At 43.6% G+C, this 15,746-nt stretch overlaps 1 protein-coding gene across 6 annotated transcripts in view; it reads left to right on the forward strand.

The window, feature by feature from the left end:
• Positions 1-15,746, forward strand: part of TENM3 (teneurin transmembrane protein 3) — a 1,336,193-nt gene that overhangs the window by 1,271,486 nt on the left and 48,961 nt on the right. For all 6 annotated transcript variants that reach the window (XM_056114252.1, XM_056114254.1, XM_056114255.1 and 3 more), the window contains 3 exons: positions 385-646; positions 7,001-7,268; positions 10,901-11,044. In XM_056114252.1, the coding sequence (XP_055970227.1) occupies positions 385-646; positions 7,001-7,268; positions 10,901-11,044 (674 nt within the window). The remainder of the gene's footprint in view (positions 1-384; positions 647-7,000; positions 7,269-10,900; positions 11,045-15,746) is intronic.

Below are 15,746 nucleotides of genomic sequence, written 5' to 3' on the forward strand. Positions count from 1 at the left end.
GTTAATCTCCCATTCTGAGTAACTTGATCTTCTAAGCTATGCTAGAAGGTTCCTGAACTGTTCTTTGTCTTAGAGGCTCACCGAAATCGTGATGACATTTCATACTCTCACCAATTTCAATTCGAATGATTGTGGGAAAGCAGTTAAAGAGTTTCAGAAGCAGATTCGGAAAAAGATTATTGAATGGGTAAATGTAGGCCAAGGGGCTTGTGGTGTTCCTGGTATTATCCTTTGTGTATTCCGGTAGAGTTAAAGTCATTTCCTATTAAAGCTGAGGAGACAAGTTGATTTTCTTGTTTGATTTTCTTATTTTAAGGAGGTGCGTGGGGGGTGCCCATGAGAGCCAGCTCCATCATTCACTGCCTCTCTCTTGTTTTCTCTTAGGTTTGACCTGGTGGCAAACGGTGGGGCTTCACTCACTCTGGTGTTTGAGCGCTCCCCCTTCCTCACCCAGTACCACACCGTGTGGATTCCCTGGAATGTCTTCTATGTGATGGATACCCTGGTCATGAAGAAAGAGGAGAACGACATTCCCAGCTGCGACCTGAGTGGATTTGTGCGGCCAAATCCCATCATTGTCTCCTCGCCCTTATCTACGTTTTTCAGATCATCTCCTGAAGACAGTCCCATCATTCCTGAAACACAGGTAGAACATCCCGCCAGGTGACGCTGCCACACAAACCATCTACATGCCAGGAGCTCTCCAGAGAGCCTTTCAGAAGGATGGCACAGAAGGCCCGTGTGATCCTCAAGAGTTGCGGGCAGTGAAATGCAGAGGGTGTGGTATTGCCAGAGAAAGGTGGTCTTGCCGGAGAATATCATAGTTTTCTTAGAAATTGCGTCATAGTTCTTTTTCTTCAGGTCCTATTATTATATAATCTTTATAAAGTATAGTCAAAGTGGAAAATATTGAAAATTAGCAGCTCATCATTTCTTTGCTCACTCATTCATTAGACAGTTCCTTCATTTATTCATTTATTAGTGCCTGAATTTATGACACATATTATACCACACACAGTGTTTGGGGCTGGAAAGTTAGTGTCAGAGTTAAGTGGCCAGTGCCAGGCCACTTGCCTTGCATGCAGCCAAACCTGGTTTGATTCTTAGCACCCCATATGGTTTCCCCAGCAGTAATAGGGGTCATTGAGCACCAAAACCAGATATGGATCCCAAAACACAGAACAGAACAAGACAGAACCTTCATTGTTTATCACGAAAGTAGAAAATGTTTTAGTAGCTTAAAATAGAAAATGATCATTAGGGGCCAGGCAGATAGTACATATATAGATTAAGGTAACTTTCTTTGCACATGGCAAACTCTGGTTTGATTCCTGGCACAACATATGGTCCTCTAAGCACCACCAGGAATGATCCCTGAGCATCACCAAGCATGGCTCAAAAAAACAAACAAAAGAAAACGGTGTTCATTTTCTCAAAACATTATCAGAAACCATTAGTATCCTTTCCTAAGCTTTACTTATATACTGTACATATTACCCGGTTCTCCATAAGAAATTATTTAGCCTTTTTTTATTTTATTTTTTTTATTTATTGAATCACTGTGGGAAAGGTTACAAAGCTTTCAGGTTTAAGTCTCGGTCATGCAATCATCAAACACATTTCCCTTCACCAGTACTTATTTTTCACCACCAAGAACCCCAATAAACCCCCACTCCCAACCCTCCCAATGCCTGTGAGGCAGATAAATTCTAGTTAACACTCTATCCACTTTGATTAGATTCATTGTTTCGACAAAAGATGCATCATTATTATTTAGAGTTTACATCCCAAAATCAGACCTGCTGAAAAGGCATTGTGAAATAATTTGTTTTCTACATCTGGTTAAAAGAACCAAATGATGTCGCGTGGCCACTATTGCAGCCACGCAATTTTGGATTTCTGGTAAAGGTAAAAAGGTAAAGGCCCTCCCGTTGATCGTCGATTTGCTCGAGCGGGCCCAGTAACGTCTCCATTGGAGACTTTGTTGTTACTGTGTCTGGCATATCGAATACTCTCGGTAGCTTGCCGGGCTCTCCGAGAGGGTATTTTACTTATTAAGCCTGAAAGTATTTCTGCCAAGTCGAGATAATTATGAGATTGGTTTCTGTGGCTTTGGAGCCATGGCCGTGCCGGAGAGCCGCTCCTGGGGGGCAACTTGTGATCTCGGTAGGGCGTGAAGGACGAGCCGGGAACACCCCCCTTCCCATGAGGTTTCAGTCACCCTGTCACGACCGGCTCATACCTGGCTTTCCAAAAAGCTCCGAGGTGGCCGCCATCTTGCTTTCCAGAGGGTATTTAGCCTTTTTTAAAGTTATCTTATCATTGTTGATTTTATCAGAATACCTGGAACTTCCAATTAAAAGTAACTTTCAGAGGACTGGAGCAATAGTACAACAAGGAGGGCATTTACCTTACATATGGCTGACCTGGGTTTGGTCCCCAGAATCCTGTATGGTCTCCTGAACACCGCTAGTGGTGGTTCCTGAATGCAGAGCCAAGAGTAACCCCTAAGCATTGCTGAGTGTGACACCCCCCCAAAAAAAAAAGCCTAACTTTCACATTTTAAAGGTCGACCTTAGGTCCAATGCAGTGCACTTTGACAAGACCAAAATAGAGTATGTGGTCTTGGGGGCTGGGGAGAGAGTACAGCTGCAAAGCATTCACTCTCTTTGCACACAGTTGACCTGGGTTCAATTCCCGGCACTGCATATGGTCCCTCAAGCCCGCCAGGTGCTATCTCTAAGCACAGAGCCAAGAGTAAAGCTTGATCACTGCCACATGTGGACCTAAACCAGAACAAACCAAAAAAAGAAGATGTGATCTTTAAAATACAATAACACATGGCTTCCTAGAATCCTTGGTTCTGCAAATATTTATTGGCAACCTGTTCTGTACCAGTCACCATCAACAGGATCAAGCAGTAAAGTCCATCCTAGGACAACCCAGCCATCAAGAGGCATTCCCAGTTAACAGGGGAGAGAGAGAGAGAGAGAGAGAGAGAGAGAGAGAGAGAGAGAGAGAGAGAGAGAGAGAGAGAGAGAGATTGAGAGAGAGAGAACCAGTGTATACATCTACATCAGGTTGTACATGGATGTAATTTACTACTAATAATAACAGAGCTGAGGGCTGGAGTGACAGCACAGCGGGTAGGGTGTTTGCCTTGCATGCAACCAACCCAAGGTTCAATTCCCAGCATTCCATATGTTCCTCCAAGCACCGCCAGGAGTAATTCCTGAGTGCAAATCCAGGAGTAATCCCTGTGCATCGCTGGGTGTGACCACCCCCCCCAAAAAAAAGCAAAATAATAATAATAACAGAGCCGAGTGAACTGGATGGGGCTGAGATATTATACAGTGCACTTGAGAAGCTCTCTTTGACAAAATGATATTTTAGGAGAAAGTATAAGACGGAGCCAGAGAAATCGTGCAGGCATTAAGGTGCAGGGCTTGCACGTGACTCACTGCAGCTCAGTCTCCTGAACTACAGGGTCCTCTCACCCCAGCACCACAAGGAGCCACTCCCAAGCACAGAGCCAGCCACGAGGAGCCCCTGAGAGGGGCTTGTGGCTAGGGTGACCCAGATGACCCTCGGCTCTGCAGGGCCCAAGCAGCATCATTCCCATGAGTGCTGGCTCTGAACTTCTAGCCTAGTTAGCTGAGAAACTCCTGAGCAGTGCTTGGGAGACCCAAAAAAGGAGAGTGAAAATAAACCCTAGAAAGAAAAGGGCCTTCTGGACAGAAACAAGAGCAAGTTTATTTTGGTTGTTCGGTTTTGGGAGGACCAAGGGGGCCACACCCGGCAATGCTCAGGTTCCTCCTAGCTCTGCACTCAGGAATTACTCCTGGTGGTGCTCAGGGGACCAATATGAGATGCCGGGGATCAAACCCAGGTCAGCTGCATGCAAGGCAAACACTTTACCGCTGTACTAACTATCCAGCCCTGCCAGGAGCAAGTTTAGAAGCTCTCAGGCACCCCCCCCCCCAAAAAGCCCCTCCTTGACTTAGTCAGGGACAACCCAGGAGACCATAGATGAGCTCAATTGAATTCGAGGAGACGGTCTATAGAGTCGGGTGATTTGCTGTGTCCAGAATAGGGCTCCGGAAACTTCCGCTGGCAGAAACCAGCGTGATGTCCTGTCTCCCATCTGCCTTTACTGTCCCCATAACACTCAGTCACAGGGCTGCATGAGTCAGTGAACTAAATTACAAATATTTGTTCCATGGAACAATGACAAAGACCATCTCCGGTTATTAAAATTAAGAAGGACCCATGATATTTTGGAATAAAGTAGCCATTCCTATTTTTAAAACAAAACAAAAGCACTTCCTAAAAGGTCCCGGAAAAATTGGATTAAATTTGAACTCTAGCTTTCGTGTAGCGAGCACGTTTGTGAGATTATTTTGAAAATGAGAAGGAATAAGCTATAAACTTTAGAGTTCAATCGCTTATCTTTTGAGGACCATTCAGGAGACTCCAGATCTTATTTTCCCCTTTACCAGGGGCGGACAAACAGCATCCAGCTCTGGGCAGGAGTGATAATACAACAGGGAGGACGTTTGCCTTGCACATGGCAGGTTCGGGTTCGATTCCCAGCATCCCATCTGGTCCCCTGAGCACCGCCAAGAGTAATTCCTGAGTGCAGAGCCAGAAGTAACCCCAGAGCATCACTGGGTGTGACCCAAAAAGCCAAAAAATAAGAAAATAAATATTTAAAAGCATACTTATTCACCATGTCCCTGCAGCCCACAGAAACTTTGCTCTTTTCACACGGGATGGTTTGCCCAAGTAAAACAGAGGTCCAGAAAGCGTCCATGAGTCAAAAGCTGTTTTCCTCGGGGACAGTCTCTGACTGAGCTTAGTTGATGTATTTTGCAAGGAAAATCCCCAGCAGCCCTCCTCTGGCTTATGCTACCACGTCCCAGGCTAGGCAGAGGCTGCTTTAGTCCCCAGCTGGTGGGACTGATTCCAAGGAAACTGACAGCTCCACACCCAAAACCAGGGGTGCGACGTAATGATTAAAATCTTGGGATGACAGATAACACTCTTCCCAGCTGTTAAATTCGGCAGCTGCGGCAGGAAGTGAGGTGGTAAGCATGACACATCTCTGTTCCGAGGTGTTTGTCTTGAGGAAGACAGTTCTCTGTCTCTAATGAGTCTCCAGAGGACCCTCCGAGGAAGCCTCTGAAAACGAAGTTTCGCTCTTAGGAGAATTAAGTGGTGACTCCTGGCCACATTGCTTTGGTTGGAGTCCCATGGCATGGTACCATTATGTAGCTTCAGCTTTCAGGTGTACGTTTCAGAAGGAAGAGCTCATGCTTTGCATGCAGAAGACCCAGGTACAACCTCAGCACCTCATGGCTCCCCGAGCACCGGTGCGAGTAAATCCTGAGCTAGGAGTAGCCCCTGAGCACTGCCAAGTGTAACCCCAAAATAACCTAGGACAAACCAACCGGCCTCCTGGTAGGGCCTTTCCCTTAGTACTGCCATCTGTTGGCCTTATTGTCTAAAACCCATTTCTGTTTTGAGTTTCACCTATTTTATTTTTTCTCCCTCTAACGGATGTAAAATCAGACACTATCTTTCTCTGTCAAGGGGCCCAGGTTATTATGCATTTTACAATACACAGGGTGAACCTGTAAAAAACTATCAATACTATTGGTTAAACTTGGCTGAGAAAGATTTATACGCCATGTGAGATCTAGTTTGCAAATTATGCATGGACATAACATTTCTTTGGTCAGTGTTTATTGGTGTCATTGAGCCAGCCACGTTCCTGCCTACCACGTGTTGTTGAGAATACAGTTTGAATATTGTAAAAAAAAAAAAAGACTCTCTCCTAGGAAGGTCATTGTATCAACTTTCCACAGTCCGGCTTTAGCTCAAAAAAAGTATATAGCGAGTGCATTCAATGATACTGGAGTTGCCGTGTGGGGTAAAATATTTGCACAGCTCCAAAGTATGAGGCCATTAAGAGGAATAAAAAAGAAAGAGAAAGAGAGAAAGAAGAAAAATGCCATAGAGGCAGGCTTTAGGGGAGGTATGGTGGGAAGGGCAGGAAGGAAATCAGAACATTGGTGGTAGGAAACATACGCTGGTGAAGGGACAGGTGTTGGAACATTGTGTGACTGAAACTCAATCATGAAAACTTTGTAACTGTGTATGTCATGGTGATTCAGTTTATAAAAAGGTTTTAACAGAAGAATAATAAAATATGAGGCCACTGGCCAACAGATCAAAAGCCAGGGATGAGATCTAGCTCAAACTCAAGTGCATATGTGAATGGACTGTCATATCCTTTCCTGGGGTTTTGTTTGGGGTCCATACCTGCAGTGCTCGAGGCTTACTCCTAGCTCTGCACTCGGAGATTGCTCCTGGTGGGATTCAGGGGACCCTTTGCGGTGGGAGGAATGGAATCCAGGTGAACCGTGTGCGAGGTGAGCTCTTTCACTGCTGTACGGTCTCTCCAGCCAATTGCGTTCCTTCTCAGCTTGGATACGGAATGTGCCATCCCCCATTATCTCTTCGGCCTTTCCAGCCTGTGAACCGTCAGCTGCAAGTCAGCTGTCGCCCTCAGTTGAATCGCTCAGGGAACCAGCTGGCCAGGGCCAGGTTTTTGGCTTCGGTTACATCCCCGTCTTGCAGGAACCATCTTACAAATGTCTTGCACCAATTCTCCAGGGCTAGCAGGGGTGAAAGGGGTTAGTGAGGGCTCATGGCAGCTGGAAAGGAATACACCAGATCACATCAGGCTGACAGGGCAGGGTTAGAGGCAATGCAGAGATCTGAGGAGCTCAGAATACATGGCCAGAGGCTTTTCCATGAGGAAAACAGGAAAGGGGGGCTGGCCGTGTATTTTGGATTATGGAATTAAGGTAATAGTTTACATGCATAGGCGTTACTGGCGACTCCCAGTTTTCATGTTCAGATTGTCTCTGTGGGTCTCCAGAAACAATGTTACTTTGACTGCACAGTTTGAAGTCATCTGCCTTGTCCCACGTAGGTGCTGCATGAGGAAACCACCATTCCAGGAACAGATCTGAAACTTTCCTACCTGAGTTCCAGAGCTGCGGGCTATAAATCAGTGCTTAAGATCACAATGACCCAAGCCGTCATCCCCTTCAACTTGATGAAGGTGCATCTGATGGTGGCAGTGGTGGGAAGACTCTTCCAGAAGTGGTTTCCCGCCTCACCAAACCTGGCCTACACGTTCATATGGGATAAAACTGACGCCTACAACCAGAAGGTCTATGGGCTGTCAGAAGCTGTTGGTAAGTTCTATAGAGATTTTCTGCATTTGGGCAAAATGGTGTTGAGGTTAGATCTAATATGAAAGTTATGAGAGGGACTGGAGCGATAGCACAGCAGGTAGGGTGTTTGCCTTGCAGGGGACCAACCCAGGTTCAATTCCCAGCATCCCATATGGTCCCCTGAGCACCGCCAGGGGTAATTCCTGAGTGCGTGAGCCAGGAGTAATCTCTGTGCATTGACAGGTGTGATCCAAAAAGAAAAAAAAAAGAAAAGAAAAGAAAAAAGAAAGTTATGGGAGTCCGTGAAATTGGTGGTTGAAGAGTAAAAGAGAAATTTTATTTTTAAAATTATCGTTTAATTATATTATTTAATTATATAAACAGATATGTATATCTAGGTTGCTTGACCTTGATCATGGGAGAAAGGAATGCGCTATCGGAAAAGGAGAAAATCCTAATTTTTCTGGCAGAAATCATACCTAGACCAGTATTTTCAAAGAGCTTGCCGATCATCAGGCTTCTCCTTTTCCAGACTTTACCCTTTTATATTCCTTCCTTCATCCCTTTGCCTCTCTAGTTTTTCTTATTTCTTCTTAGGTTTTCTCTACATATGAAATGAGAGATACTTCATAAGATATCAGACAGAGTTTGTGTCCAAAATGTTCTCGGTTTTGTTCTGGCTTTTTTCTTTCTTTTTTTTTTTTTTTAGTAGAAACAAACCAGTCACTGAACTGGAATAATATTCGGGGGTGGGGGGAATGTTCCTTTTATTTTTCTATTGTGGTCACATCAGTTATAAGACTGTGAATGTTTATAAATTGGGAGCTGAAGAGATAGTACAGCAGTACAGCAGACCCAGGTACGATCCTCAGCATCACTTAGGGTCCCCCAAAGCCCCGCCAAGAATGATCCCTGAGTGCAGAGACAGGAGTAAGCCCTGAGAACTGCTGGTCTGACCCCCAAACCAAAGCAAATAATAAGTGATGTGGCTGTGGGGATGCAGGGGACACCTCCAAGGACCAACACCCCTCTACCACAGTCATTTTCAGCCCCTCCTCTCCCCACACCCCACCCCAGCGAGGTGACCTCAGGTCTGTCATCAGAGTCTTGAAGTTTGTTTGCATTCAAATATAGGAGAATATTCTTAGAGCATTAAGCAGATTAGACATTCCACTGAATGACAGGACGAGGTAATGTGACAAGGTGATCAGATATGTGAAATATATCTAATCCGGCTGGTCTTGGGCTAGCGGTTCTAAAACCAAAGGCTAATGTGGTTCATGTAAGAGACCTGAAATTAATAGGACTTGTGTGAGGAAAAGTGAGCACAGCTTTCATGCCCTCCCAGGCATGCCGGATGTGAGGAAAGTGTTTCGGGGTTGCCTTGGTACATGTTCAGTGGCCAAGAGCCGCCGCCTCTCAGATCTCCCAAGCAGAGGAATGAAGAGACAGGGGCCACACTGAAAACAAAGTGGCCCATTTATTTTCCAAACCAAATAGCCCATTATAGAGAATCTGAGGGGTCTGAGGTACAGAACTGCACAGAGGTGGGTGTGATTGATGATGTATAGTGGTAAAGCATTTCAACGGAGGCAAATCTTTTGGGGTGATTCATTCAAGGAGATGCTCAGTCTGAGACTGTACTGAGACATTTAGCTCAGGGATCACAAGCTTCTATGTTGCTTTTCTCTTTCCCTTGCTGCTAGTCTGTATTAGGCAATTACGTTACTTCTTACTCATATTTGCAGTTACTTGGATAAACACAGTAAGAGATACAGATTGCAAAACTTAGTTCTCTTCTTAGTTAAAAGTAACCAGACCTGATGTGGGGCATCTAGTGGTAACAGAAGGAGAGGTAAAACACAAAGGAAAGGTTAAAGATAAACTCAGGGGATTAGGGGCACTCATAAGAGTGCTGTAAGCTGGAGGGCGGAGGGAAAGGGGGGAATTCACTGATGAAGCCTCGAGCACTTGGGGTTAATATCCATCATATTTGATTTCATTAAAATCAGATTATTGTTTCCTTATTTCTTATTCCCTCCTTTGTTTTAAGAGTGTAGTTCCCTCTTTTGTTGCAAAACTCAAAATTTTTGTTGGCTATTTATTCAGATTGATTTACTGGTTGTTTCATTATTTCTTCCTGAAACCTGTGAATATAATGTGAACACCTAAATGTGTTTTTTTCTATGTTGATTTCTTTAATGTATTTTGGATATATTTTTATAGATACTCCTAGAGGGTCTACCTCAATTTTTTTATGTATAGTATTTTTTATTTGAGAAGTCTCACAATGGAGACGTTACTGGGCCCGCATCGAGCAAATCAATGAAAAACGGGAGGACAGTGTCTACCTCATTTTTAAATGTATAGTATTTTTTATTTATTTCTATCAAAAAAGCAATATTTAACTTAATATTTACTCTATCAATTCTTAAGTCTTTTATCACAAGTCTTTTCCAAAACTCAAAATTTTAGAAATTATGATCTTTCATTTGACCCAGCTATAGCACTCCTGGGAATATATCCCAGAGAGGCAAAAAGGTATAGTCGAAGTGACATCTGCAATTGTTTGTTCATTGCAGCACTCTTTATGATAGCCAGAATCTAGAAAAAACCTGAGTGTCCGAGAACAGATGACTGGTTAAAGAAACTTTGGTACATTTACACAATGGAGTACTATGTAGCTGTTAGAAAAGATGAAGTCATGAAATTTACATACAAGTGGTACTACATTGGAAAGTATCATGTTAAGCGAAATGAGTCAGAAAGAGCGGGATAGACACAGAAAGATTGCATTCATCTGGGGAACATAAAGCAACAAAACGGGAGACTAACACCCAGAAATGGCTGAGATTAGTACCAGGAATTTTGCTCCATGACTTAAAGGCCAGCCACATGTGCTAGGTGAAAAGGAAGCTCAGATAGAGAAGAGAGCACCAAATAAAGGGTGTTGTGAGGACCCTCCCAGGGTGGGAGAGACATGCTAAAAGTAGTCTATAGACCAAACATGATTGCCACTCAATGCCTCTCTTGCAAAACACAGTACCCAAAAGAAGAGAGAGAGAACAAGGGGGAATGCCCTGCCACAGAGGCAGGGTGGGATGGGGGGAGTGGGAGGTGGGAGGGATGCTGGGACCCGTGGTGGGGGAGGATGGGCACTGGTGGAGGGATGGGTACTTGATCATTGTATAACTGAAACGCAAGCACAAAAATTTATAAGTATATAACTGTACCTCATGGTGTTTCACTAATAAAAAAATGATAAAAAAAATTTAGAAATTAAATGAATCTGGTGATTTAGGTAGCAATCATCATTTTTGACTGTGTAATCATTATTTTGGGGTTAATTTATCTGGTCATTTGCCCAGTCGTTCACTGTGGGCTGGCCTTTTAGTTTTGAATCCCTTATGAAAGAATTATACCATGAATGGATATAGTGGTTTTTCATGGAATCAGTAGAAAAATAATTCTTAGAGATCTATTTTTAGAAAAAAAATAGATCAAATCTCATACAAAAATATAAATAACTCTGCTCCTGTGTAAGTAGAAGGTTCGTAGAAGGTCTGAACACAAAGGGGATGTGAGGCTAGAGAAACAGTTTATCCCAAAATAAATGATGGATGGAAGATGACTGTGATGTGTGTTTGTTCCAGTGTCTGTGGGGTACGAGTATGAGTCGTGCCTGGACCTGACTCTCTGGGAGAAGAGAACCGCCATCCTGCAGGGCTACGAGCTGGACGCATCCAACATGGGCGGCTGGACGCTAGACAAGCACCACGTGTTGGATGTTCAGAACGGTAAGATCTGTTGGCGATGAATGTGGCTCTTCTTCACCTCAAGTTGCAGCTCTGTTGGACCTTCTGCCTGCTGGAGGGTTTGGGATGGTAGGGGGGAAAATAGATGTTTTAAAGACTGTGCCAGCCTCAAGTGGGAAGTACAGGATGCTCTTCTCACAAACTTGTCAATTGTTGTTGGACTGATCGCCAGAATCATTTTCTCAATAGAAGTGAGTGACTGGAGGCCGGAGAGGTAGTACAGTGGATAGGGCATTTACCTTGCATGCAGCTGACCAGGGTTCGATCTCTGATATCCCTTATGGTCCTCTGAGCATTGTCAGGAGTGATCCCTGAGCACAGATCTAGGAGTAAGCCCTGAGCACTGCTGGGTTGACCTAAAAACTGGAAGGAAGGAAGGAAGGAAGGAAGGAAGGAAGGAAGGAAGGAAGGAAGGAAGGAAGGAAGGAAGGAAGGAGAGGGAGAAAGGGAGGGAGAGAGGGAAGGAAAGAGGAAAGGGAAAGGGAAGAGGAAGAGGTACAATTTTTCCTAGAGAAAAGGAGAAATAAACTCATGTCACTTTACCAGATATTTCCAATAGATCTTAATCCTTAGGTCATTATTTTGAGCCTATGATATTTTTCCATTTTTTATAGACAAGATTTGATAAATTATTATTCTCCCATTCAAATTATATATTCCATTATTGGGGTTTGAGAATATTAGGGAGAAGGTAAATGAATATTCTGAAGAAAAAGCCACAATCAAGATTATATTATTGTGGGGCTGGAGTGATAGTACAGCGGGTAGGGCATTTGCGGTGCACATGGCCAACCCTGGTTCGATTCCCAGCATCCCATATGGTCCCGTGAGCACTTCCAGGGGTAATTCCTGAGTGCAAAGCCAGGAGTAACCCGTGTCTATTGCCAGGTGTAACCTCCCCAAAAAAAGATTATATTATTGTGTAGATATTATAATTAAATACACTTGGAACAAACATACAGCCCATATCACACACCAAAATAGGTCATTACTTGCAAAGTGTGGCCGGTTTTATCTCATAAAGTAGTTCGTGTTTTTAGACAGCGTCTATTGTCTTCATCTTCACTACCTTCCTTTTTTTATATTTTATTTTCATAAAAGTAGTTCACAACAGTTCATTACAGATAATATTCAAACAACAGTCCCACTTCACTGCTTTTCTAATGTTTTGCCCATTCACTCTCAGATCATTGAAAGATATTTTGTTATAAAAGCAGAACCCAGACCTGGAGAGCTAGTACAGGGGTTAAGGCCCTAGTTCAGTCCCAGTGCCACAAATGGTTCCCCAAGCACCACCACAGGGCTCACTCCTGAGCACCGAAGAAAGCGTACCCCCAGTCTCAACTGGTGAAACCCAACTGCCTCCCCTCCAAAGAAACCCAGTACAGCCCCGCACCCCTTTCCTGTCATACGGCAGATGAAGCTCCATTCCTTCCCCAGTATGGCCTGAACCCCAGGCTGTAGTGCATTGCACATTTCCAGAAGGCTGAAGCAGTGCCAGGCACGTGGGCAGAATGGGACCCCCACCCCAGAATGACACGCCATGTGCTGAGTGTGACCATCAGCAGACTCAGTGATGGGGTCAGTTTCAGAGTGTGATGTGAATCGCACAAGGCTCATTCGTGGTCTTTAAAAATGCACAGCCACATGCCAACCTGGCTAATAGCTGCTCTTGATGAAATCACTTAATATTCTGCCTCACAGAGTTGGACATGTTTCTCCATGCCTTCAGACATACTTCACCAAGAAAGGAGAAACTCTCGAGATACATTTTAGTTATCATGAGGCTATAAGGTAAAATTCAGAACCCGTTAACCCCAAGAATTTCACCCAAGAGATGGTGAAGAGCAAAGATTGCAAGCGAAGAGCTTTAGGAAAACCCAGTCCTCAGTCATAACCCAACACTTGTGTAGTATTCAAGGGAATTAAAAATTTGTGGCTATTCTGTGGCTATGCATATACCAAACAGAGAGAGAGAGAGAGAGAGCGCACACAATACAGAATTTGTTTTTATTATCAGTTTGAAAATAAAAACTGGAATACCCCAAATTTTGCCCTCTAAAAAAATGGTAGAAATCATACAATAGCTGTGCATTCCTCCATATCAGGTGACCTAATTCAGAGCTGAACTGATTGTGGTTTCAAATTGTACCCAGAAACAGTTTGACAGTTCGAGGCTTCTCAAAGTGACAGGCGTCTAATTGAATAAACAAAGTGATTTGTAATCATGACAAGGTGGATGAGGTAGGAAAACAGATTCTGGGAGAAGAGAAGAAAACATGTAGACATTGACAGGTGCCTATGTGGGCATCGTGAAACATGGAAATAAGTATTCTAATGTTCATCTTTCTATTCTGTCAGAGTAGAGGAGAATGATGAAGGACCAGTCGCTCAAAGTAATGACTGAATAAATCAGGTGTGGGAGTAGGGTAGGCTGACTCGGAGGATGTTTGTGATGAAAATCCTAAAACTGGCTCTTATGGAAATTATGGTTCCATTATGGCCAAATAATGTCATCAATGAAATAAAGACTCTCACGTAAATGTCTTCTTTGAATATTCCAGCAAAATTCATTTCATCTATTCTTAAGAGCCAACCTTTTCGAGATTATTTCTTATTTAAGTAAGCCTGATTTCTTTATGTAAATTTGCTGCGATAATTACATCACTCCAATAGCAAAGCTTTCAAAACCTGATTACAGAATCCACCTCAACTATGTTCTAAACTATGTCAATTGTGTCTACAATGCACTGAGCAATGTCCATCATCACTAAGTGTACCTGAGGGGGACATAATTATTCTGATCTCCTCTTCACTTTAAAATTATCCCAAAGTAAAAGGAAAAATAATCACTCTCTCGGGCTCTCTATTTGTACTTCAAGGGATTTTTTTCCTTTAGTACTGTATCTGCTAAACATATAACATAGGCTTAAAGAGCTGATTGGAAGTAGAAAATGTCCAATGAACATTATATATGCAGTTCTAAAAGGCAAAGCAACAGACGTGGGTTTTTTGTTTGTTTCTTTGTTTTTGGTTTGTTTGCAGGGCACACCCAGCTGTGCTCAGGGCTTACTGCTGGCTCTGTGCTCAGGAAACACTCCAGGGATCATATGGGGTGCTGGGGATTGAACCTGTGTCAGCCACCTGCAAGGCAAGCATCCTGCCATTACTGATAGAGTCAGTAACGAATGATCATATCCTCTGCTGATGTAACCTTTCCTCAAAGGAAAACAGTGACCTCCATTTAACGATCACTTCTGTGTAACAATGAAAAATTAAGAAATTAGAATCTCAAATCTACTTTCCAATGTTGGTGCTCATTATTCATTAATTATTATTTAAAATTGATCACTTAATCACTTGACATCCCGTTACTCGTCAATTTGTTCAAGTGGGCACCAGTAACATCTCCATTCATTCCTGTCGCATACTAGTGTAGCCCAATAGCATCTGCTCTCTCCAGGAACACAAAGAGCCTCAAACCGATCGTTCAGAGTCTTGACAAAGAAGTCTGACCATCTCGTAGGTGGGTGGCCACTCAATCTTTTGACATCTCGTGGAATCCAGTTGGTAATGGCTCCAGTTCAGTGGTCATCTCCAAATCGCATTATTGTCCACCCCATCTGATTTTCGACGCCTTGGCAAATGAGATAGCATCCCTGATTGTTGATTGTCGAGAGAGGTCAGAGCTCCAATTCTTTCTCTCACTTGAGTGAAGCATGATACTCCAAGCATAGCTCTTTTGATTCCTCTTTGGAAATCAAAATTATTTACTATTGTCAATTTATTATTCATTATTCTCAGAATTTTTTTCTAAGATTCTCATCGAAGACCATAGTGAAGGCACACTAACTAGCATCTTTCTTCTTAAAACTATTGGCACTTTGTTGCCTCAAAGCAGAATTCACTTTAAGAAATTGTCCCTCCACAACAGTTTGGTTTCGCTGGAAGTTTTGTGTGTATTCATAGATCATACAGAATAATAAGCAAATATGTTAGTTTTGGTGCCAGAGCAATAATGCAGTGGGGAGGGCACTGCCTTGCATGTGGCCCACCCGGGTTCGATCCCCAGCATCCCATATGATTCCCTGAGCCCCACCAAGATTGATCCCTGAACACAGAGCCAGGAGTAATCCCTGAGCACTACCAGGTATGCCCCCCCTCCTAAATATAATACTATTCTTCAGGGACTGGAGAGATAGTACAGTGGGTAGTATTCTTACCTTGCTCATAGTTTACCTGAGTTCAATCCCCAGGCCCCCAAACCCTACTAGGCATGACCTCTGAGCCAGGAGTAAGTCCTTAGAACTGCTGGATGTGACTCAGAAACAAACAAAAAGAGATTATTAGCAGGAGAGCGACAGCACAGTGGGCAGGGTGTTTGCCTTGCATGTGGCCAACCTGGGTTCGATTCCTCCGTCCCTCTCGGAGATCCCGGCAAACTATCAAGAGTATCCCTTCTGCACGGCAAAGCCTGGCAAGCTCCCCGTGGCGAATTCGATATGCCAAAACCAGTAACAAGTCTCACAGTGGAAACTTGACAACGGTTACTGGAGCCTGCTTGAGCAAATCGATGAACAATGGGAGGACAGTACTACAGTGCTACAGTGCTTCAGCAGGAGAGTAACATGTTGGAGATTTTTCCTTTTCCTAACTTTGTCTTCTGTAGTTATTTTTTTAACTC

The sequence above is a fragment of the Sorex fumeus genome, unplaced genomic scaffold (assembly GCF_029834395.1).
Source record: "Sorex fumeus unplaced genomic scaffold, SorFum_2.1 ptg000024l, whole genome shotgun sequence".
Lineage (NCBI taxonomy): Eukaryota > Metazoa > Chordata > Mammalia > Eulipotyphla > Soricidae > Sorex > Sorex fumeus.